The sequence below is a fragment of the Trachypithecus francoisi genome, unplaced genomic scaffold, assembly GCF_009764315.1.
Source record: "Trachypithecus francoisi isolate TF-2019V2 unplaced genomic scaffold, Tfra_2.0 Lachesis_group2, whole genome shotgun sequence".
Lineage (NCBI taxonomy): Eukaryota > Metazoa > Chordata > Mammalia > Primates > Cercopithecidae > Trachypithecus > Trachypithecus francoisi.
This window is the reverse complement of record NW_022681465.1, coordinates 173,214,714-173,239,425: the sequence shown is the minus strand read 5'-3', so window position 1 is coordinate 173,239,425 and position 24,712 is coordinate 173,214,714. Positions and strand designations below refer to the sequence as shown.

At 35.3% G+C, this 24,712-nt stretch overlaps 1 protein-coding gene across 5 annotated transcripts in view; it reads left to right on the top strand.

The window, feature by feature from the left end:
* DMXL1 (Dmx like 1) overlaps nt 1–24,712 on the top strand; it is a 178,854-nt gene that overhangs the window by 93,852 nt on the left and 60,290 nt on the right. For all 5 annotated transcript variants that reach the window (XR_004430118.1, XM_033181474.1, XM_033181471.1 and 2 more), the window contains 9 exons: nt 606–775; nt 1,294–1,391; nt 2,706–2,871; nt 3,643–3,904; nt 6,526–7,616; nt 8,410–8,601; nt 11,792–11,868; nt 13,901–14,028; nt 14,543–14,791. Coding sequence is in view for 4 of the 5 variants with exons in the window: in XM_033181474.1 (XP_033037365.1) it covers nt 606–775; nt 1,294–1,391; nt 2,706–2,871; nt 3,643–3,904; nt 6,526–7,616; nt 8,410–8,601; nt 11,792–11,868; nt 13,901–14,028; nt 14,543–14,791 (2,433 nt within the window). In the remaining variant the exon portion in view is untranslated. The remainder of the gene's footprint in view (nt 1–605; nt 776–1,293; nt 1,392–2,705; nt 2,872–3,642; nt 3,905–6,525; nt 7,617–8,409; nt 8,602–11,791; nt 11,869–13,900; nt 14,029–14,542; nt 14,792–24,712) is intronic.

The following is a 24,712-nucleotide window of genomic DNA, read 5'->3' as shown; positions in this document are numbered from 1 at the left end:
GACGGGGTTTCACCGTGTTAGCCAGGATGGTCTCGATCTTCTGACCTTGTGATCCGCCCGCCTCAGCCTCCCAAAGTGCTGGGATTACAGGCGTGAGCCACCGCGCCCGGCTTTGGAGCTGGAATTTAATGTATGCATTCGGATTCTGGAGTCTTTGCAGTGCTATTCCTAATTCATCAACCTGAACTGCTTACTTGATTCTTTTTTATTAATTCCTTGGAATTACATCCACAAAACAAATGTTGACCAAAGGAAGGTGAAAAGCAGCTTTGAAGACAGAAATATATCAACATAAAATAATGCTTTAAGTGTGTCTCATTTTTAAAAAAGGATCATAAATACATCAGCACAGTGAAATTTGCCATAAGCATTTTTTCTTTTCCTTTCAAAAAAAATATGCTATTTCTACAAAACATATATATGCTCATTGGAGTGATATAGTTGTTTGAAGAAGCAAAAATTTTAAAAAGCTTATATTTCTAATCTTAAACTGTGAATCTCATAGAAGTTTACACATTTATATTGAAAATATGGAACATACATTTCTGATAATCATATAAGCATATTTATATTTTTTATAAACATCATTTTTGACATTTCTTCAGGCCTGTCTACAAGTCATTTTGCTTGGGCATTTCACTCAGTAGCAGAAGAAGAACTGCTGAACATGTTGCCAGCCGTGCAGAAAGATGATCCCACTTGGTCTGAACTAAGAGCTATGGGTGTGGGGTGGTGGGTCCGGAATACCCGCATCTTGCGCAAATGCATAGAAAAAGTAAGTGTTTTATTTTGGTCTATAAGTGAATTAATATTTTTTGGACATTTCTTTAAGTGGCATTTTGTATCTTCTCTGCCATTACTCCCTTTTGTTTTTGAAGCGGCAAAAGACTTTTGAATAGTCTTTATTTATATTTCATTTATAACGTATTTCAAAATACCTAAAGTTTTAAAATGTATATTCTAATCCCCAAGTTTTTAATTGACACACTTGTTAGTAGTATATGTCTGATTTTTAGAAAATAATATGTGTTTATATTTAGAAAAATGTAAAAATAGTACAGAATAACTTGTAATGAAAGGCAATCGTCCTATTATTTCTTCTCTGTAACCATTGAAGCCACCACTATAAGTCACTTTTGTTACTATTTTATGTATACATGCACACATTATTCATGTACATATTTTTAAAATTTTATTAAACATTCAGTGGATATGTGCCAGCCTTGCATATGAAGGAAATTACTTGTTCAAAACTGTTTCTGTGAATTTTTGATCAATATTTTTTGATTGTAGGTAGCTAAAGCAGCCTTTTATAGAAAGAATGATCCTTTAGATGCTGCCATTTTTTACCTTGCAATGAAAAAGAAAGCTGTGATTTGGGGATTATATAGGTAGGTAAAAAAAAAAAAAAAAAAAAAACTTCAATGTGAAAAACCTGTTCATAAGAAGTAAGTGAATGAAGTGTAAGATTTGTTGTTCTTGATGTTGATTCATGTAGATTCTTAGTTGTTTTGTATTTAAGAGAGAGATTTCATAAGGAAAAAGTCCCAAGTGTTTTTCAGAGTGGAAGAAACCTGATGAGGTCAGTTTAATTAATTTTCAGATTTATCAATCCAGAAACAATATTTTGCTTAAGAACTTCTCATGCTCCTATAAAGCAAAGATAATGTATTAGTCCGTTTTCATGCTGCTAATAAAGAAATACCCAAGACTGGGCAATTTACAAAAGAAAGAGGTTTATTGGACATACAGTTCCACGTGGCTGGGAAGGCCTCACAATCATGGCAGAAGGTGGAAGGCATGTCTCACATGGCAGCAGACAAGACAAAAGAGAGCTTATGCAAGGAAACTCCTCTTTGTAAAACCATCAAGTCTATTGAGGCTTATTCACTATCTCAAGAATAGCATGGGAAGGACTTGCCCTCATGATTCAGTTACCTCCTACTGGGTCCCTCCCACAGCATGTGGGAATTCAAGATGAGATTTGGGTGGGGACACAGCCAAAACATATCAGGTAACTAAACCAGAAACTTACACTTGGGACACAGAAGGAGATGAATTAATTGGTGCAGTATGGAACAGGCATCTACCTCTGTGCTACGGGCCAGCCTACCCCACAAAACTACCTCCTTCCTGTGGGCCCCACCTTCTTTCTGAGCTGAATTCACTTAGAATTTTTCTCTCTCATTTCTCAGCAAGACTGGTGAACATGATTACGATAAATAGTTCATCATTTGTTTGAATTTATTTTCAGATGACCCACATGAACAGCAGCCTTTGGGGAAAAGAGACTTGATGATTTATGATTGTTTTGATTCAAGGCACATTCTTTAGATTTTTATCTCTTAGGTCATTCTCAGATGGGCAGGGGTGAAAAGTTACTGATGAGTTTCAATGGTGGCACACAAGTTAATATAAGTTAAACATTTTGCATGGATATAAAAGTAATTTTCACAGTCCTGCTAATGTAGTTTTCTTTGTATTTTGAAAGAAAAACTTTTCATAATCTCTGAGACTTATGTAACAAATGTTTACTTAATATAATTTTTACTGGGAAAAGGAGCAGGTATATAGTAAGGTATGAACTAGCAGATGTTTCTATTGAGCCTTAGCCAAATCCTAACTTTAGAAAATTGATTCTGATGTAAAAAAAATTGTATTCCAAAATTTTCATACCTTTTTTTTTTTTTTTTTTTCGTTTATAGAGCTGAAAAAAACACCAGGATGACACAGTTTTTTGGACACAATTTTGAGGATGAAAGGTGGCGTAAAGCAGCTTTAAAGAATGCTTTTTCTTTGCTAGGCAAACAAAGATTTGAACATTCTGCAGCATTTTTTCTTTTAGCTGGTTGCCTCAGAGATGCAATTGAGGTAATTAATGAAATTTAAATAACAAAGAATAGCAATGTCATCTTTTAAAGCTCTATAGTGCTTAAATTTTAATTTTTTTAATTCAACTTTATTGGAAATAACACAAGGCCAAATATCTAAAATAACTGTTAATATTTAATAGAGACATTTAAAAATTTGTTAACTTGAATGGTATTTATACAGAATTAAGATAACCAAATGGTGTTTGTTAGTTGATTGAGATAGGTAATTGATTTGACTCTTAAGAATATTCAAAAAATTAAAAGGTTTGTCCTACCAATTTAAACTTATTTGAACCCCATATCTGGCTCTGTATTATTTGATGAATGTTAGAAAATCCTTAACTGATTATTTCTTAGTAAACCTTAAAAAAATTATGAATATTTAAGATATAACATTTGTCTCAAATTGTCCTTTTGCTCAGAGTTTCATACAGGTAATTCAAAACATTTTTTAATATGGAAAATAGTAGAGGTTCAAGACAAAAATAAAATAATATAGCTTAAATTGACATCATTTAAATTATCCATTATTTCCTCATTTAGTTTAATTTTTGCACATATATTTAGTACTAGAAGGTAGATTTGCACATATTAAATATTGTCAAGTAGATTTGGTAAAAGCAAGCAGCATATGTTTTGTTTCTTATCCTTCTTTGCTAATTTTGGATATTTATAAAGCCTTATATTTTTCTAGTTGTTAGTGAGTTAACTGAATTTATACTAAAATGAAACCTGCTCCTGCTTATTTAAAAACAATTTTTTTTTAAAGGTATGTCTTGAGAAACTGAATGATATTCAGTTGGCTCTTGTAATAGCAAGACTGTATGAGTCTGAATTTGATACATCTGCAACATATAAATCTATTTTACATAAAAAAGTTTTGGGAATCGATTCTCCTGTCAACGAACTGTGTTCATTGAACATAAATATGCATCATGATCCTTTCCTTCGGAGCATGGCATATTGGATTTTGGAAGATTATAGTGGTGCTCTGGAAACATTAATAAAGCAACCTATCAGAGAGAATGATGGTAAGCTGCACTTCTAAGATGTTAATGATTAAGAGTATTATTGGTAATTGCTACATGTGCAAATCACTCTCTTAGGTGGTAAGGGTAATACAAACAAATTGAATTCATGGTCTTTATAACAGTTTTTGGTTGGTTGTTTGGTTTTTTTCTCCAGAAAGATAAATCCTTTGAAAACAAATAACTTTGGATTTTCTGTTTTTACCAAATAGATTTATTGAACATAAATATTGTCAACACTTGAATGTAAACATATTGAAGAAATACTGCTATAAAACCAGTTTTTAAATCTTAGGTTGAATTTAGTGTGTTTGTCAACCAGTTTTAGAATTCTGATAGTGAAAAATGTGTTCAGTGTAAAAAAAGGTTGACTTAAGTGATATGATTAGAAAATCTTTAGCTAGATAAACTTTTTGACTGTCTTGTTATGAACTGGTAGAGCTTATGTACTCTTTTGAGTCTACTAGTACCTTTTCTTTTAGAAATCCTCTTTGTTAAAGCTTTCTTAGCGGCCAGTATAAAATGGAATTCTTTATATAGATGCATATAAAAAGGAGATTTACTGTTCAGATGTTTTTTCATAGATTGAATTGTGTTTGGTAGCTGATAAAATACGTATTATATTATTTGGAATACTAATTGGAAAAGGGTCTAGTTTATAGATTGTTATGTGATGTCATTTAATCAGGAAGTGGCCTTTGTCTTACTTTCTAAACCTTTGAGAAAGCTGGGTGACTCATTTGTTTAAGTCTCCTAGCCATTTAAGCTAAAGATTTTCAAACTAGCCTCTATGTAATGAAGGAAAATGTAAATGCCTTTTGCAGCCACTTTCTAAGTGTTTTTATTAAAAAAAAAAAAAAAAAATTTTAGATGCCGTATATTGCTTTGTTGCCCTGGCTCATCTCAAACACCTGGCATCCAGCTGTCCTCCCACCTTGGCCTCCCAAAGTCTGGAATTACAGGCATGAGCCACTGTGCCTGTCCTCCTTTCCCTTTCCCTTCCTCTTTCCTTTTCTCTTTTTTTTTTCTCTTTTCTTTACTCTTTTCTTTCGTCTTTCTTTCTTGAGATGGAGTCTCACTCTCACCCAGACTGAAGTGCAGTGGTGCTATCTCAGCTCACTGTAGCTTCCACCTCCCTAGCTCAAGCAATCTTCCCACCTCAGCCTCCTGAATAGCGGGGACCACAGGTGTGTGCCACCGTGCCCTGCTAATTTTTTTGTATTTTTGCTAGAGATGGGGTTTCTCCGTGTTGCCCAGGCTGGTCTTGAACTCCTGAGCTCAAAGTGCTGGAATTATAGGCATGAGCCACCTTCTCTTTTTTTTAGACGCTCTGTCACCCAGGCTGGAGTGCAGTGACGCTATCTCGGCTCACTGCAAGCTCCACCTCCCGGGTTCACACCATTCTCCTGCCTCAGCCTCCCAAGTAGCTGGGACTACTGGTGCCTGCAACCACACCCGGCTAATTTTTTGTATTCTTAGTAGAGATGGGGTTTCACCGTGTTAGCCAGGATGGTCTCGATCTCCTGACCTCGTGATCCGCCCGCCTCGGCCTCCCGAAGTGCTGGGATTACAGGCGTGAGCCACTGTGCCCGGCCTGAGCCATTGCGCCTGACCTTTTCTCATACTTACACGTATTCATGTAAAAATTGTATTTTGATTTGGGACTAGTACATTTGTACATTTTTATATACTTTTATTATCAATTAAACTTGTATTATTCTAGAAGAAAATTGCAAAAAATAATAATAGTGGCATGAACCAGAATGATTGGAATGGAGGCAGAGAGATGGGTTGGGTTTGGGATATGATTTTAAGATTGATTAGATAGGACTGGATTTGATATGGAGTGTGAAGGAATTAGGAGTCAAAGGTAACTCTTGGCTTTTTAGATTGAACAATAGGTAAATGATATGGGGAAGTATTGTTTTAGATCATGAAGCTTTCTCTGATAAGGTGAACTTTGAGCAGAGAACTGGTTGAAATGAGTTAATCAACGTAGATATAGGTAAAGAGTGGTTTTAGTCAAGGGCACACTAAATAAAAAGGCCCTGAAGCAATACATGTAAGTAGAAATGAAATGTAGGCTTTTGGATACAGGAGTTTAGATTTTCAGTGTGAAGTTGGGACTGGAGATAGAGATGACGTCCAAGTTATCAGCGTGTAGATGTTATTGAAAGTCATGGAACTATATGAATTCAACTCAGGGAATATAGATAGAAAATAAGTCAGCAGTTAAACCCCAGGAGACTCTCAGCATTCAAAAGTAGGGAAGATGAGGAGGACTAGCAAAGCAGACTGAGGAGAAGTATCCAGGGAAGTAGGAGAAAAAGAACTAAGAGTCTATAACTGGATATTTTAAATTATCCTAGAATGTTACCTGAAGAGATTTGTTTCAATGGGAAAGAAGCATAATCTTTGTTTTCTTACTTTGTTAGAACATGTCCATTATAAATGTGGTGCTGTCTCTTCAGTGCCATGGATTATTGTGGCCTATTAGTAAAATTTTGTCAAAAGACCCTGTAGATAAAGGTGTCATAGTAGAGAGAGAAAAGAGACCACGATACAAACACACAGTTCAACTCTTGAACAACTTTTCTTGGCTCATAAAATGAATTTACTTTCAGATCAAGTTTTATCAGCCTGTAATCCTACAGTTTTTAATTTCTACAATTATCTAAGAACACATCCTCTTTTGCTGAGACGTCATTTTGGATCATCTGATACATTTTCCACACATATGAATCTAACAGGAAAAAGTGGACTGGCAGGAACAATTAATTTAAGTGAAAGACGATTATTTTTTACTACTGCCAGTGCTCATTTAAAAGCTGGCTGCCCAATGTTGGCTTTGGAAGTATTATCAAAGATGCCTAAAGTCATCAAGAAAACAAGACCTTTTTGTAGAGCTTCTAGTTTTCTGGATACTAGTAAAGACAGTTCTCCTTCTTCTCCATTAAAGTTGGATGCAAGAGAAGATAAGTCTTCTGCTGTTGATTGGTCACAGTCACTGATAAATGGTTTTGGATCTTCTTCAGAGGGTTCCTCAGAGAAGCAGTCAAACTCCACTCTTTCTTTTGACTGGAGCCAACCAAGTGTTGTGTTTCAGGATGACTCTTTAGAGTTAAAATGGGACAGTGATAATGATGAAGAAAACGAGGATGTCCCTATTTCAATGAAAGAACTAAAACCTTTACAGAGAAAAACAGATAAAAAGTTAGATGACGTAAGTTCTAACTACACAGAATCTTTCAGCACACTAGATGAAAATGACCTTATAAATCCATCAGAAGATATAATTGCAGTTCAATTAAAATTTAGAGCATGTTTAAAGATTCTCACAGTAGAACTTCGTACTTTATCTACCGGCTATGAAATAGATGGTGGAAAATTGCGTTACCAACTATACCACTGGCTTGAAAAAGAGGTGATAGCTCTTCAGAGGACTTGTGACTTTTGCTCAGATGCTGAAGAACTACAGTCTGCATTTGGCAGAAATGAAGATGAATTTGGACTAAATGAAGATGCTGAAGATTTGCCTCATCAAACGAAGGTGAAACAACTGAGAGAAAATTTTCAGGAAAAAAGACAGTGGCTCTTGAAGTATCAGTCACTTTTGAGAATGTTTCTTAGTTACTGCATACTTCATGGATCCCATGGTGGGGGTCTTGCATCTGTAAGAATGGAATTGATTTTGCTTTTGCAAGAATCTCAGCAGGTATGTAATTTACTTGATAGTCAAAAATAGTACATGTCTAAAACTGTTTTTGATGTTGGTTTTTTGGTTTTGAATACTAAGACTTGATTTTCTTCATTACAGTTGCTTTAGGGAATGCTCCCTTTTGTGTGGTCCTTCATATTATGAATTAGTAAAGTTGGGTATTTATAGTAGTTTCAGGCCTTATGACCTGCGCTTAATTCACACTCCAAAGTGTTGTCTGAATGCCTTGTAGGGTGACAGACTTCTTATTGCAAGAGGATATTGTCTTATTTTTTTTCCTTCTCTGTCCCCCCTCAAATGTCTTTTTTTTTTTTTTTTTTTTGAGATGGAGTCTCGCTCTGTCGCTCTGTCGCCCAGGCTGGAGTGCAGTGGCACTGTCTCGGCTCACTGCAAGCTCCGCCTCCCGGGTACAGGCCATTCTCCTGCCTCAGCCTCCCGAGTAGCTGGGACTACAGGCGCCCGCCACCTCGCCCGGCTAATTTTTTGTATTTTTAGTAGAGACGGGGTTTCACCATGTTGGCCAGGATGATATCGATCTCCTGACCTCATGATCTGCCCGCCTCGGCCTCCCAAAGTGCTGGGATTACAGGCGTGAGCCACCGCACCCGGCCAGTGTCTTACTTTTAAATATGATTATTGGAATGCAGACTTCTTCACATCCCTTCTAAGTTTCTATTATGCTTTTATTTTTTAATTGTTTTGAAGTGTTTTAGAGAGCCCTTGATTTACTGAAGTAATGGTTTGTAACTATAAATAGTTGGTTAACGTTTTATCCCTCTTTGTTTTTAAGGAAACGTCAGAACCGCTATTTTCTAGCCCTCTGTCAGAGCAAACCTCAGTGCCTCTCCTCTTTGCTTGTACAGCCAATGCCAAAACAGTAGTTGCCAATCCATTATTGCACCTTAGTAATCTAACACACGATATTCTCCATGCCATAATAAACTTTGATTCACCACCCCACCCTGATACCCAAAGCAATAAAGTAAGTATGCTTGGTTTCAACCTTTAATTCATCTATACAGTGATAAAACTGCAAGATAAATTTTCAGGTTTTTTTTTTTTTTAAAGTAATTTTAAACATCAGACTAAGCATAGCAATTGTTACCTTATCAAGTTTATGTTGATTCCTATTAAAGAAATCTTCTGGTTGTAGACTGGCTTATCTTACTCATGTTATTTATACCCAATAGAGTTCTTGAATTTCTTTTTATCGTAATGCTTATTTAGTCTAGCTGCTTTGAGAAAAATAGGTGAATGAGTGATTCCTTTAGTAGTACATTTAACCAAAAAGCTCATTGTTTTTTAAATATGGAAACTTAATATTTTAATGTAAAGGCACTAGTATGCAAATGAAGTTTTTCCTTATTAATATTAAAGAAATCCACATTTTAGGGATAATGTGAACTATGCCCCCATTATGCCTATAAGGTAGGCAGTACTTTGTGAACCAGCTACAACAGAATCACCTGCAGTGCTTGTTAAAAGTCTGGATTCTCAAGTTCACTCCAAACTTATTGAATCAGTCTGTGAGAGTATGTCCTAGGAATGTATATTTTTAAAGATGCTCCTTGTGTGATTCTAATGCATGCAACTAATTATATTGTTATAGTTAATTGTCTAATCCACCAAAGCATCCTATTCATCATTATTCTACTTTATCTGTTGTTAACGTCATATTTTATCTTTACTTTCCAGACATATTGAAATCTTTTGAAGTATTACTGACATTGACTATTTTCATATATCCCTAGAGTTGTTTTTGAGTGTTTGTTTGTTTTTTTAATAGACTGTCATGTAGCTCTCATCCACCTCACAGGTTATATCACACCAATTCGATTTTCTGTTTGCCTGATGGTGGACTCTCCTACAATTTTACCCTCTTTAGTTACCTTAATCTTTGCAATTGAATTTCACTACTTATTTTTCTGTACTGCTCTGTAGTATAAATGACCATAGTGCTTACTATACAGTTTAGAATTTAATTTCTTTCAGATTGTGCTCATTTTAGCCAAACTATATTTCATATTTAAAACTCAAATTATAGCATACCTGTGGTGTATCAGTTAGCTTTTGCTGCTTAAGAACTGTCCTGAGGCCAGCGTAGTGGTTCATGCCTCTAATACCAGCACTTTGGGAGGCCAAGGTGGGCAGATCACCTGAGGTCAGGAATTGGAGACCAGCCTGGCCAACATGGGGAAACCTTGTCTTTACTGAAAATACAAAGAATTAGCCGGGTATAGTGGCGCATGCCTGTAATCCCAGCTACTTGGGAGGCTGAGGCAGGAGAATCGCTTGAACCCAGGAGGCATAGGTTGTGGTGAGCCAAGATCGCACCTTTGCACTCCAACCTGGGCAACAAGAACGAAACTCTGTGCCCACCCACCACCCCCCCAAAAACAAACAAACAAACAAAAAAACCTGTCCTGAAACATTTGTGGCTTAAAAAGCCATTATTTATTTTGCTCATGATTCTGTGGGTTGGTTCATTAGTTCTTTGGTTTGGGCCAGCTGTACTAATGTCTGGACTTTCTCATTCATCTTTGGTCAACTGGTGGGTTAATTGGATTCTAGATGATTTAAGATGGTATCATTTACATTTCTGGTGGTTGGCACATGTTGACAGCACTGACAGGAGAATCTGAGTCATATATATCTCATCCTCCAGCAGGCAAGCCTAATAATATATTGGTCTGGGTTCACCAAAGAAACAGAATCAGTATGTATGTGTATGTATATAATGAGAGATATATTATAAGGAATTGGTTTATGTGGTTTTGGAGGCTGAAAAGTCCCAAGATCTGCAGTTGGCAAGTTGGAGACCCAGGAGAGCTGAAGGTGTAGTTCCAGTCCAAATCAGAAGGCCTGAGAACCAGGAGAGCTATGATTTCAGTTCAGGTCAGAAAGTCAGCAGGCTGAAGACCCAAAAAGAGTTGATGTTTTAGTTCAAGTCTGAAGACAGGAAAAGCAATGTCCCAGCTCAGTGCAGTTAGACGCGAGTTACTCAGCCTTTTTGTTCTTTTCAGGTCTTGTCAGTTGAGTCTACTCACATTACAGAGCACAATCTGCTTTAATCAGTCTGATTCAAGTGTTTGTCTCACCTGAAAACATCTCACAGACACCCAAAATAACGTTCGATCCAATGTCTGTGCACCCCATGGCCCAGTCACACCTAGATTTTTTTCACATGATGGTTTCAGGGGTTCAAGAGCAGCAAGAATATAATTTGCAAGGCCTTTTGAGGTGTAGATTCAGAACTCACACTTTACTTCTGTTGGGTCCTCTTGGTCGAACAAGTCAAGCCCAGCTCAGATACAGTGAGTGGAGAAGTAGGTCCAATTCTCTCATGCAGAAGCTGCAAAATATTGTGATGATTTTTGCAAGTCCCATGCATAGTTTTTGTTATCTTCAATTTTATAGTATCTTTCAATTCATACCACGTTTTATTGACATTTCAAGGAAAATTTCGCAATTAGATTTGATCTGTCATTCTCCATTTTTATCTACAAAAAGACTGGCGTACTTCACAATCAGAATATTCTAGTCTAGTTTGCTTTCTTACCTAGCTGAAACTTCTCCTTCATCCTCAGTTCTACCTAATGTTACGGCCCTTGCCATGCCATATTTAGAGTCTTCTCTTCCTTAAAACAAATGCCTGACTTCACTGCCTTTCAGTTACTGCCTTTCATACCTTATATCCTTTCTCTTTTCTCTAGTTTCACTCTCTTCAAATTGTTTTCTAAGATAACTAGGATATGTGGTAGCATATTCTTCAGTGACCTGTCCATTGGTGAACTGTCAGTTATCAGACTGTCTCTTCATATTTTCTTTGAGGAAAAAGCAGATTGAGTGTTGGAGGGCTTACTTTAATACATGGTTCATGCTCTACTGGAGAGCTGACATCTGTTCCCCTTTGCTCTAGAAAAAGAAATTAGGTAGCAAATGTGTGTTTTATAATTTCTGCTAAAGGCTTCAGTGTGTTTTGTTTAAATTTTCTGTAGTGAGACTCATGTAGATAAAAATGAGTGTTATAGAAAAAATGGAAATAGTTTATGAAGGCAAAGAATCAAAAATTTTTTCATTCTTTTAAAAATGCTGATTATAGTAGGTCTTGAAAAAAAAAATCTGTACTTTAAAAAGGTTATACTTAAAGTAATTTTGTTTTTGTTTTCCAGGTATATGTAATGCATACTTTAGCAGCCTCACTTTCTGCTTGTATTTATCAGTGCCTTTGTGGTAGTCATAACTACAGGTAACTATCTTTTTATGAAATTTAAGAATGCTTACAGTAAGCAATGAGGTTTCATATTTTGTATGTTAGTGGTTTAGAACTATATAAAACAGTCTATTTTAAATAATGCAAAAAGCATATGGTTGAAGTTTTGAGTACTTTTTGTTCATCTTTGAAATTTTTATGGCAAATGAATCTCAAACTTTTATTCAGTATAACTTATTTAGCAGCCTATTACTGATCACTGCCTTATGTCAGACATTGTGATTGGCACTGAGAATTTTAACGCAAATAATAAAATAAGGTCTATTTCTTAGGGTCAGTCTAGTTAGAGACAAACATGTGAGCTGATAAATGATATGTATGTAATATGGCATAGTACTAAAATGGTAACTACAATAAAACGGTAAATAGTGAAAGGCTCAGGGAGCACAGGGGAGGGAGTAACTTGGAATTGAGAAAATTTTACCAAATAATTGATGTATAGGATATTTCTCTGTATTTCTCTTTATGTTATAAAGTTTTACTGTAATTTATCTAGGCTTTAAAAAAATAGTTTGTTACCCTTTGGGGTCTTTCTATATCTATCTTTAGTTCTTTGAAATACTCTCTTTCTTCAAATATTGTCTCATCTCTTTTCTATCTTTCCTGTTAAACAGATATTGCAACTTCTGGGTCATTTCTTAATGTTGTTTTAACTTTCCCATCCTATGTTCTTTTTCTTTATCTCTTTTTGTTTCATTTCAGGAGAAATTCTAGCTTCATTTTCCAAACACAGATTCATTATTCAGCAATGTCCTGTCTTATTTAGCAAGAATTTATATTTTAGAAATACTGTTTTTTGTTTTCAAGATCTCATTGAATTTAATAGTTGCTTCTGTTTCTATAACATTTCTTGATTTAAAAAATTTTTTGAGTATGAAGTACTTTAATTTACTGATAAATTGGGTTTCTCAGGTGAAGATCTTTTGTTGAGTTTGTTATTTCTTACATGGTGTCAGCCTTCCTTATTGATTTTTGGTTGTCTGTCAATTTTATGTTTTTGAATTTTCTGTGGGTAACCTTACTTACCACTCTGGTTTTGTATTTCCCAAGGTAGCTTCAACTTGATTTCGTTAACCCTGATCCTTCAGTAATTCACTTGCTTATTATTTAGGCTTTATTTTCATTAACTTCGTTTTATCTTTCCTATCTATGATTTCTATAGGAATGAGGGAGGTTTTTTTTGTTGTTCCTCTGCCATCTTGAAACTGGAAAGTAAAGAGAAACTACAAAGGCATCACAATGTTATAACGAATGAGATTTGCCAATCATAACACATTTACACCAATAAATGTACTATATTTAAGTATTATATTCATGTACTTAATGTTTGATGTAGGCATTTCTAAAGGACTTAACATAATTCCTTATACCATTTTCTGTCAGAATTATTTCAGAGTTTATGTCAAGCTGCAAGTTTTTTTGTTCATTCATCTGTTAGTCTTCGCTTTGCATCTTTTACTTGGGGAAGCTTATTCTGAATTCTCAAATTGTGTGAAATACTCCTTTATTTTGCCTTGATAGCATCGTATGCATAGGTTTCATCTTTTAAGAGCAGTATGATAACATTATTTGTGTTTTGTTCCTCTATTAGAGTAAGTTTTATGGGGACAGAAACATTGTTATTCCTTATATACCTAGTACCTGCTACAGTGCCTGATGTAGGGTAGACTAGCCATTATACATAAAAGGGAGCCTAAAATGACTTCATTTTCAACCAGATAACTATGTTTTTAAGTCAAATATGTAAGCTTGCTACTTGTGGTACATAGCGATTTAGTTTTCTCGTTTGTACTTACTCTATCTCTTAAAATGTGTTTTAATTTAGAAAATGTGTGTATTTACACTTAAAGAATACTTTGTTTTCATATAGCACTAGACTGTACAGTATACTACTTAGATGTACTAGCAGTATAATCAATAAACAGAAATTGATAGTCTTGAAATTAGATCTGAAACATGAAATTATTATATACAGTTTATAGATTTAAATATTGTTTTCTTCTCTTAGTTCATTTCAAACAAATCAGTTTACTGGAATGGTATATCAGACAGTACTGCTTCCTCATCGACATTCTTTGAAAACAGGAAGCTTAGATGAAGCAATAACTCCCAATACATCACCAGCTCAATGGCCAGGTATAATTTTTATGTGTAGATCATTTTTTTCTTAGTCTTGTTTATAATCTTAGATAAGTAAAAAGACGATTTTAGTTTTGCCACATAATAATCATTGTTAAATATTGTTAGAATTGATACCAGTTCAGTATTCACCACTCATTCTGAATTATGCAGTTACTTAACATTAGTATTCCCTTGATCGTTATACTAATATGACTCAAATGTTTTGTAATACCATTTTTTAAATCATTTTGCTTTTGTCATACTGGAAAACCATGTCTATGAAATTTTATCTATCAGATTTTAGTCATTAAAGATTTTAATGTTTAATGTTAAAGATTTTTAATGTTTCTCTCAAATAGCCCATTTGTGCATTAACTGTAATAACCGCTACTATTCTATGAATCTAGGGAAGAAAATACAGTATTAAATCCTGATACAATACATTTTTTCCTAAAATTAGAAAAATATGGTTAATTTTTAATTTTAAAAATTTATGGTCAGTGACAGCTATGTTTGTTTGTTGTTCTAGGAATAACTTGTCTAATTCGACTTTTGAATTCTTCTGGCGAGGAAGCCCAGTCAGGGCTTACAGTCTTGCTCTGTGAAATTCTCACAGCAGTGTATCTTAGTCTCTTCATCCATGGCCTGGCCACACATTCAAGTAATGAGCTCTTTCGGATTGTGGCCCATCCTCTAAATGAAAAAATGTGGTCCGCTGTATTTGGTGGAGGTGCACATGTTCCTAGCAAAGAACAGACACATTCAAAAGCTTTACCTGGTGAGTTTAAAAAAATTTTTTTAAGACTGAAGCTTTATTTATCTGAATGATATCATTCTCAAATGTAATTACATTTTAATTTAGCTATAGAAAGTTCTTGTTACAGACCATTTGTGAAAGCATGAACAAATATATGGTGAAAATACAATATTAAAGTTACTGGTGCAGCTTTTAATCTTTAAGATATTCCTATACCAACAGTTAGAACGATGATCTTATGTAAATTTATTAAATATTTTACTATTGAAACTTTCATCTGTTTTGAAACACACTGTAATATTGGTTTTTGTTCTATCCCAAATACAGATTCTTTCTTCTTTCTTTGGCAGGAAGGCACTTTGCTGTGCCTAGCCCCCACCAGGTAGTGGTATTCTCCATGGAATGTGTGGGCTTTTCCAAAGCTCTCTCAGCCATCAGTTCTCATAGCCCTCCCAGTCTTGCAGGCAAGATACGAGCTTTAGAAATAGGCTTTTATCATTCAGCTTGCTTTGTGTTGTTTTGAGGGGCTGGGGTACAGTGGGCCAGTTTTATTTTGTTTGGCATTTATAGAAAATTGAGAAGTTTCCTTTGATCAAGCCATAGTTTTGATTTAAAACAATGATTAGCAGTTTAGAAAACTATCTCTGCTATTTTATTCTGCTTTTAAATTCTTTGTTTTTTATATTTCTAACCTTTAGACTTGAACATTTTAAAGTGTGTAAAAATGAAACACTGTCAGTGCTAATCATAGAAAATCAGACTATGGCTTGAAATGGCTAGAAAAACATTTCAAATTAGGCTGCTTTATGATTTGCATAATATGATTCCGGCCATTAGAGTTTTTGGATTTCTAAGTGTTCATGATGAAAAGTAAATATTTTAAGTGAATATTTAAGTGATTTAAGTGATGAAAAGTTAATATTTTATTCTAAGTGAAAAGTAAATATTTTAAACAATTATATCCCCTTTTAAAAACTTTCTAATGTTAAAACTGTATTTGTTTTCATGTGTCAGCCCATGTGTGATAATCTTGGTTTTTCAGTTGTGGAGGGCATGAGGAGTAGGTTTATTTTTAATATATAGTACCTGAAAACTTATTTCATTCTATACTGATGTTGAATAAATTGAAAATGTTAAATGTTTTTCCAAAAAAAAGCCCTATGCATACATTTAAGACAGAAGTTCAGCAAGATTATTTATCTCTTTATGAATTTTCATTCACTTCTTCCCTGACATTTACACTGAACATATGCTTGGACATATAGGTGTATGTGGGCTTGGATATTTATGTTTTGGGAGGTCAAGCAGTTGGTGAGGGACATGAGAGAATAAGAAAAACTTGAATTTGGCTTCATTATTTAGGAGAAAATTATTGCCAAAATCTATACCATGATTGATCAATATTCTTTGAATGAAGCTATATTAAAAGGAAGTTAGAAAAGTTATTATCTTGTTAAAATATTTAAAAGTTATTAGTAGCAATGTTGGCATATATTATACTTTTCAAAAGCAGTTTCCACTAAGCTGTGGCCCTGCATGACTATATAGCAAAAAATCATGATGGCCTAGCTTTTACTTCCTCTCCTTAATTGAAATTGTTTCTTCAGTTACCTAGGACTCTCATACTTTCTAGTCTGGGTCCTGCCTCTTTCTTCCACCAAGAAAAAACAGGCAGGAATTCCTTTATGAATAATACTTACCATGAGGCAAATTCAGTTTATAACTTAGAGCAGAGTTCGATCAGCTTTTTCTGTAAAAAAGCAAATATATATTTTAGGTTTTGGAGTCCATTTGGTATCTCACAACTATTTAGGTCTGCCCTTGTAGCACAAAAGCAGCCATAGACCATTTGTAAACAGATGAGTATAGCTGTGTTCTAATAAAACATTATTTATCTGTTGGATTGCAATTTGCCAACCCCTGCTTTACAAGTAGAAGCACTTTTTTATTGCTCTATTTGGAATAGAATATTTGCCTTCCCTGTTAAAGGAATTTCAGGTTGTTCTTAAACAACTACAGTTAATGCTTGGGGACATAGAGTTCACCGTGAGTCTCTTAAAGTATTTGACCTAACCACAAATTGTACTTATGAAATAGTATAAGTGGCATCAGAGGGATAATTTATAATCTTCCCTGCCGTGGCCCTTAGCTTCCTTGAACAAATCTAGGGGCTAATACAGTTTTTGCTGTTGTAAAATACTGAATATGTAGAAAGCTAACATGACTTCTCCAGAAGCCTGATACCATCCTGCCTAGTACTCATCCACCTATCACACTTCACTTACTACTTTGATGACTGTTTTATCTCTCTGGTCCCTGCCATTTGCCTTAAATTAAACTTATTTACTTCTTCTTTTTCTTCTTATGCACGTCAGATTTCATATGCAAATTTACCTTATTTGCCAGATTTACCTTTGCTTATTAAAATATTAAGTATTTTTAGTTTTTGTAACATTCCTTTTCTGTTTTTTAAAAAGTTGTTTATTGTGCTTTTGGTATAGATTTTTTTAAAAGACTAATTTCACATGAAATTTGCCTTGGACTGTATTTATACTTGAGATATCTGAATTCAATTAAGGAAAAACTTTCAAAGTCGAGGGAAGTAAGATCCACAGCTCTGTTGAGTTTAATTTTAAATTAAAAATTGGTAAATTAATTTTGACCATGTTTTTAATATGTTCTGAGAAAAATTCATTTGTTAAGACTCTGATCTTGTTGATGTAAAATGTTAAAAAAGGGGTAAATTATTGCTAAGAAATGTCCAGATATCCATAAAAAGAAAACGAAAAATACGTTCTTACTAACTAGCCATCAGGTCTCAATTTCTTCCATTTTTCTGAGCACAGATGTATGTAAAGAACCTGACTGAAAGTCCAGGTTGATCTTTGTATAAGGTTGGTGCAAAAGCAATGGCAAAAACCACAGTTACTTTTGCATCAATCTTATTAACCCGTCTAGTTGTTGGTTGTAGGCAAAAATACCATTACATAAATTATTTTGGGGAGCCATTATAAGTCCTTCATAAGCTGTATCCTACCACTTATTTAACCCCAAGTAAAAAATAAAGTGACCTAAAATTATCTGCATCTATATGTTTAGCCTCAATCAATAATAAGGAATACTGAAAATATATTGTTCACTTAGTGGTAGTGCTAGATAGAGTCATATCTAGGTTATATGGTGCTCATCTGTCCTTGAGTACCCAGAAAGTATTCTAAATACAATCATGGAAGTAACTGAAGGAGTACTTAAAGAAAACATGAATGGTACAATTTGTCCATTTGCTAACCAGAAAAAAAGGAATATATTCACTGAATAATGAAAACTAAAGGCCTGCTGGTTTCAAAGCCGATCTAATTGGAAAAGGAGCAGGAAGGCTGGGTGTGGTGGCTCACACCTGTAATCCCAGCATTCTGGGAGGCCTAGGTGGGCAGGTCACCTAGGTCAGGAGTTTGAGACCAGCCTGACCAACAAGGTGAAACACTGTCTCTACAAAAATTAGCTGGGTGTGGTGGCGCACGCCTATAGATCGAGCTGCTGGGGAGGCTGAGGCAGGAGAATCGCTTGAACCTGGGAGGTGGAGGTTGCAGTAAGCTGAGATTGTGCCACTGCACTCCAGCCTGGGCAACAGAGCGAGACTCCATCTCAAAAAAGAAAAGGAGCAAGAAGAAAGAGAAAGGGAAAGAAGCGAAGGTCCTATGGAGTAGGGATCCACTGAAAACTAGAGAGAGAAAATTTCAGAACAGAAAGTCCACCAAGACAAGGAACTACTAGCAGCATTGGCTTTTAATATAAAGTTCAGAAATCTCAGTTTTTCAAAGGCATTATTATGTTGCCCTGAAAACTTGCCGAGGCAGGACAGCAACCTGATAAATTTTAGGTTGTAGGTAAGCAGTTCTGTGTGTTTGGATTGCTGCTAATCGTAATTATGATGTCCCAAGAGTCTAATTGCATTAAGTAATGTTCAATATACATTGTTGACCAAGGGAATAAAACAATGTATTTTAGGAAAGTCGACTTGAATCCGGTTAAAATTAATGTATATTTAAAATTTTTTATCTTTTAAATTTGGCCAGTGAAAGCTGATAAATCTAGAATATTTCATCTTCCTGACTACTCAAACCTGTGTCAAAGCATTGTATATTGAAGATGAGATACATGTATGTTGAAATACATTGTATATTGAAGACGAAATACCCTTAAACATGTTTTCTAAAAAGTGTTCCATAAGTTTCGGTACTGTATTATGAGAGGAATTTGAAAGCCATCATTTGTTTTCCTTGTTCTGTTATAAATTTGGATTTAAATTTTCTTTACAATGATGGCCTCATGAACTAGATTATATTTCATTCTATATAGCTATTATATACTTAACATATTCTTGTAATAACATAATATTTAAAGATAACTTAAGCTTCATAACTGAAGAAAATGATAGATTTTTATTAGATTCTAGTCTGGCAGGTCAGAATTCTTAACAAAAATGTTAATGTACATGAATTAATTTTTAATCAAATTTTTTTGTGAATTCCACTTTATATATTATGGAAGAGTTTGATTTTTCTAATTAACTAAAACTGTAGTGCAGGTATATGTTCATGGAGCTCTGAATTATTTTGTTATTATGGTCGATTTTTAAAGAAGATAACCAACTAAGCAATAGCAATTTTCCAAAAATTACTTTTTCTGCTAACAGTTAGAAATCCATACTTTTGCTTTTTATTCTATATTATAAATAAAACATTTTTAAGAAATTTTATTGTGTTTTGTGATACTTGCATTTATATGAACTGTGAATTATCTATCTTAATAAATTCATAGTAATGATTTTTTTATGTCTCCAAGTTGAGGAATAGAAATATAAAATAAATATTTTATTTGTGGTAAGCATGTCATATATTTTTTACTATGAGATTGCTAATGATATTCTAGACGTAAGGTTTATTTCTGACTTATTATGCTAAAACAGATCAGAAAATCCATGTTTTGCTTTTTCTTATAAAATTTTTATAAAAATAAAAGTTCTGTATTCAGTATTCAATGATTATCACATCATTGCTATCATTCCTTTAGCAAAATAAGCAAAACGGCAAAATATCTTGACCAGAAGAGCTAAGACTTGAGCATATTAAAATATGAAACAAAATAGGTGATTTAAAATATCATTGAATATGCCAAACATTTAACTGGTGGTTTATTATAAGGAACTTTTAAAAGACTGCTGAACTTCAAAGTAACTAATTTTGTGGAAGGGAATACTTTTTTTTTCTATTCTTTTCTTTTTGAGACAGTCTCATTCTGTCGTCCAGGTTAGAGTGCAGTGGCGTGGTCTCAGCTCACTGCAGCCTCCGCCTCCTGAGTTCAAGTGATTCTCCCACCTCAGCCTCTCAGTTAGCTGGGATTACAGGCATGCACCACCACACCCGGCTGATTTTTGTAGTTTTTGGTAGAGACGGGCCAGGCTGTTCTCAAACTCCTGACCACCAGTGATCCGCCTGCCTTGGCCTCCTAAAGTGCTGGGATTACAAGTGTGAGCTAGCACGCCTGGCCAGGAGTACATTTTTTTGTTAGACTTTTCATTGAAGACCATAAAATGTAAATTTTAATTTAAAGTTTAAAAAGTATTCTATTCATTAATTTTACAAATGACTCAGGAAGGCAAATTTTTATATAAGAGTAGAGAAAGCATAGAAGATAAAAGAAACTCCAAGAAATGTACATATATAGATTTTTACATGTAATTATTCTTTTATTTCACTAGTAAAGCCTGATGACAAAAGAAGAAACTAACCTTATAAGAAATAAAACATTCATTTATCTGACCTAGACTCCCTCCTTCATGTCTTCTTCTTCTTCTTCTTCTTTTTTTTTTTTTTTTTTTTTGAGGCAGGGTCTTGCTCTGTCACCCAGGCTGAGTGCAGTGGTGCGATCACAGCTCATTGCAGCCTTGGCCTCTTGGGCTCAAGTGATCCTTCCACCTCAGCGCTCCAGGTAGCTGGGACTACAGGTGCAGGCCATCATTGATTAGCCTAGTCAATTTTTTAAGTTTTATTTTTGTAGAAACAAGGTCTCACTATACCCCAGGCTGGTCTTGCACTCCTGAACTGAAGTGATCTTCCCACCTCAGCCTCCCAAAGTGCTGGGATTACAGGTGTGAGCCACCATGCCCTGCTTAATTCAATATTTCTGTGTACCTTACTGAGACCAATCATGTGATCTCTCTCTTCAACCCAGTTTTCTAATATTTCTGGCAGTCCTAAGTCCTGCAGCAAAATGGCTTGAATATATTTTCTCCATTCTAATTTTTTTATTACGACTAAAAACACATGATATAAAATTTACCAAGTGAGCCATTTTTAAGTATATAGTTTAGTGGTAAGTCTATTGTGGTGAAACAAATCTCCGGAACTTTTTCATCTTGCAAATCTGAAACTATACCCATTAAACAGTTTGCCCACTTCGTACAATCCCTGGTAATCACCATTCTACTCTGTTTCCAGGAATTTGATTACTTTATATACCTCATATAAGTCGAATTATATAGTGCTTTGTCTTTTTGTGACTAGCTTATTTCACCTAGTATAATGTCCATCCATGTTGTAGCTTACAACAGAATTTCCTTCCTTTTTAAGGCTGAATATTCCATTGTGGGTGTATAGTCCATTCACATTTTCAATAAGTTTGTTGAGTTTGGGTGAAATCTTATATACAGAACCGTATTGTGGCATTCAGGGTGTTTGAAAAGTAAGTACTACTCTAGGGCAGTGATTTCAGGGTTTTGAATACATTACCTTATCCATAAAATATGCTTGACCAAATTCTCAATATTTGTATATTTATGTCTACTGCTGTTGATCCAGATGTTAAACATTGACAAAATTTAGTTTCTTCTCCTAACTACTTTCCTTCTTCCCCTTCTTTCCTCTGCTTTCCTGTCCCCCTGCTCCCATCTCTCCTTTCTTCTTGTCCCTTCTCCTTTCCCTCTACTTCTTCCCCTGTCCCTTTCTTCTTCTCCACTACCTCATTCGCTTCTCCTTCTGCCATTTCCCCCTATTTATCAAAAAATAAATCTAAATAGAAGTTGTGGTATTTTCGTTCCATATTCCAGTGAATCGTTTTGTACACCAACTACCATGGAGACTGCCTTGCTCTATGGTTTGGAGACCAATCACCACTTTCTATTAAGATATTTATTATTTCATTTTTATAGATATTTATGGAGCCATGTTCAAGATACTGTGTATGGTAATGATCCTAGGAAGACTTTGAGGGTCAATCTTTCTGAAAGCTGGATAGTATCATATTCCAGACTTTTTTTGTTGTTGTTTTTTGAGACCGAGTCTCACTCTGTCAGCCAGGCTGGAGTGCACTGGCATGATCTTGGCTCACTGCAACCTCTGCCTTCCAGGTTCAGGTGATTCTTGTACCTCAGCCTCCCAAGCAGCTGGGAGTACAGGTGCACACCACGACACTTGGCTAATTTTTGTATTTTTGGTAGAGGTGGTGTTTTGCCATTTTGGCCAGGCTGGTCTCAAACTCCTGGCCTCATGTGATCTGCCTGCCTCAGCATCCCAAAGTGCTGGGATTACAGGCATGATCCACTGTGCCTGGCCAGACTTTTTTTTTCAATCACTAATCTTATTCTTTGAGGATTAAGAAGTACCTTCAATTAATTGCTTCTTTAATCCTTTTATTTTTGGAATCTTTGAAGTTTACTTGGAAAAATCATGTTTTCCATTTAATTTTGAGGATTTGTTTTACACTTAGTGTTCATGTACGTTTGTAGTCCTCACACATTTTACCTGAAGATAAAGAAAGGTTAATATATACCTCTTAGGAGACTGAGGACTTAGACTGAATTGGCTTTGCTGAAAGCAAGAAATAAATTTGAAATCTGTTTTGCCTTAAACCTACATGGCTTTTATCTTTTCCATATTTTGGGGCTCAGTTTGAAGGTCCAGACTGATGTTTCTCCTGAAGCTTCGTGTATCCTCTGGCAAACTCATGAATAGCTCTGTGGATATGGATACCTTAGATTAAGAAGTAGAGAATGAGGCCTGCTCGTTACTTTAAGTTCAGTTTTTTTGTTGTTTGTTTTGTTGTTGAGACAGGATCTGGTTCTGTTGCCCAGGCTGGAGTGCAATGGTGTGGTCTCAGCTCACTGCACCCTCCATCTCCTGGGCTCAAGTGATCCTCCCAAGTAGCTGGGACTACAGGCATGTGCCACCATGCCCAGCTAATTTTTGTGTTTTTTTGTAGAGACTAGGTTTCATCCTGTTGCTCAGGTGGGTCTTGAACTCTAAGTCTAGTTTTTAAAGAAATGACATTTAAATCTAGGTTCAGAATATTAATTTCATTGTGCTGACTTTAAATGATAAACTGAAAAATAAATATTAACTTCACCTTCCCCTTACATTTTAGTTTTAATCACAGCAATATATATGTGTGGTAACGAGTCTAGTAGTGCAGAAAAATTTATAGGAAGAAATGTTGTCTTATTCCTCTGCTCCTCCCCTTTCCTATGTGTAGCCTGTTAACCATTTCTCCATTTCTGTTTTGGGTTCTTGGGGAGTTACTTTTATACTTCTTAGAAAACCACATTACAGATATTCTGAGGGTAAGGAAAGGATTCTTAAGGGAAGGAAGGTATATTTGTCTGTACAGTCTACTGTCTTGACATGGAAACTTTGTTTTAAAAAGTACTTCCTGGGAAAGCAACTGAAACTTATTTTTTAAATTTATGTCAGGACATGATTCTGTTTTTCCTGTGAATGCCTTAGTTTTTCTTCAGTCACTTTCCAGCCTCCTTACACCTCTTAAAATTCATAAACTCTATATTCAGGTTGCTCTTAATTTCTCCCTAATGCTATTTTTTTCTTCTGTTACTAATAAAATAGCTGTTTTCCCATAATAATAGAACAGTAGAGTTAGTTTTCACCCAAGGAGTGGCAAATGTTCTTGATATTTGATTATTAGCATTTTCAAAAACAACCAGTTGAATACCCCAGCAGCTGTAGTTTGAACTGGTGCCCTTCAACCTCACAACCAATCTGACCTGACAAGATTCAAGCATAAAACCGCCTTAAGTCTTCCTACAATTGGAGGACAAAGAAGAGGGAGTGACTACCCTATTGACAAGTCATAGGTCATTTCTTGTTTGCTGGGTGACATCGCTAAGGTCCTTTTAGTTAAAGCATCTAAAGTAATACCCGCTCATTACTGTAAAACTGCCATTGTTTTTTCCTTTGGTCCTGCTTCATGCAAAGGGGGGGGTGGTGGTGGTGGTGGTGGTGGTGGTTTGAGACGAAGTCTTGCTCTGTCGCCCAGGCATAATCTTGGCTCACTGCAACCTCCCCCTCCCAGGTTCAAGCAATACTCACGCCTCAGCCTCCTGAGTAGCTGGGATTACAGGCGCACGCCACCACGCCTGGCTCATTTTTGTATTTTTAGTAAAGTCAGGGTTTCACCATGTTGGCCAGGCTGGTCTCGAACTCCTGACCTCAGGTTATCTGCCCACCTCTGCCTCCCAAAGTGCTGGGATTACAGGCGTGAGCCACCACACCCAGCCAAAAAGTGTTTTAATAAGTGGTTTTCTACTTCCTGGTGTTGAGTCTGTAAATTTTAAATGTTTCCTCCCAGTGTGGTTAATATTTTCATGTCACGTGACTGGATTCACAGCTTGTAGTTTCAAGTCTTTTCTGTCTTTAAAAACTCTCTTATGTTTTACTTTTAAAACTATTTTTATCTACCGATGGGTCAGTAAAAGAAAAAAAGAAAACTATGACATAGTAATCTTGGCAAAAATCTGTTAATTTAACATTGTACGTTTTATTTTTTTCAGAGATTGTCTATACTTCTTGGTTTACATACTTTTTAATAACATAAAAACAGCCAGGTGCAGTGGCACCAGCCTGTAGTCCCAGCCACTCAGGAGTCTGAGTT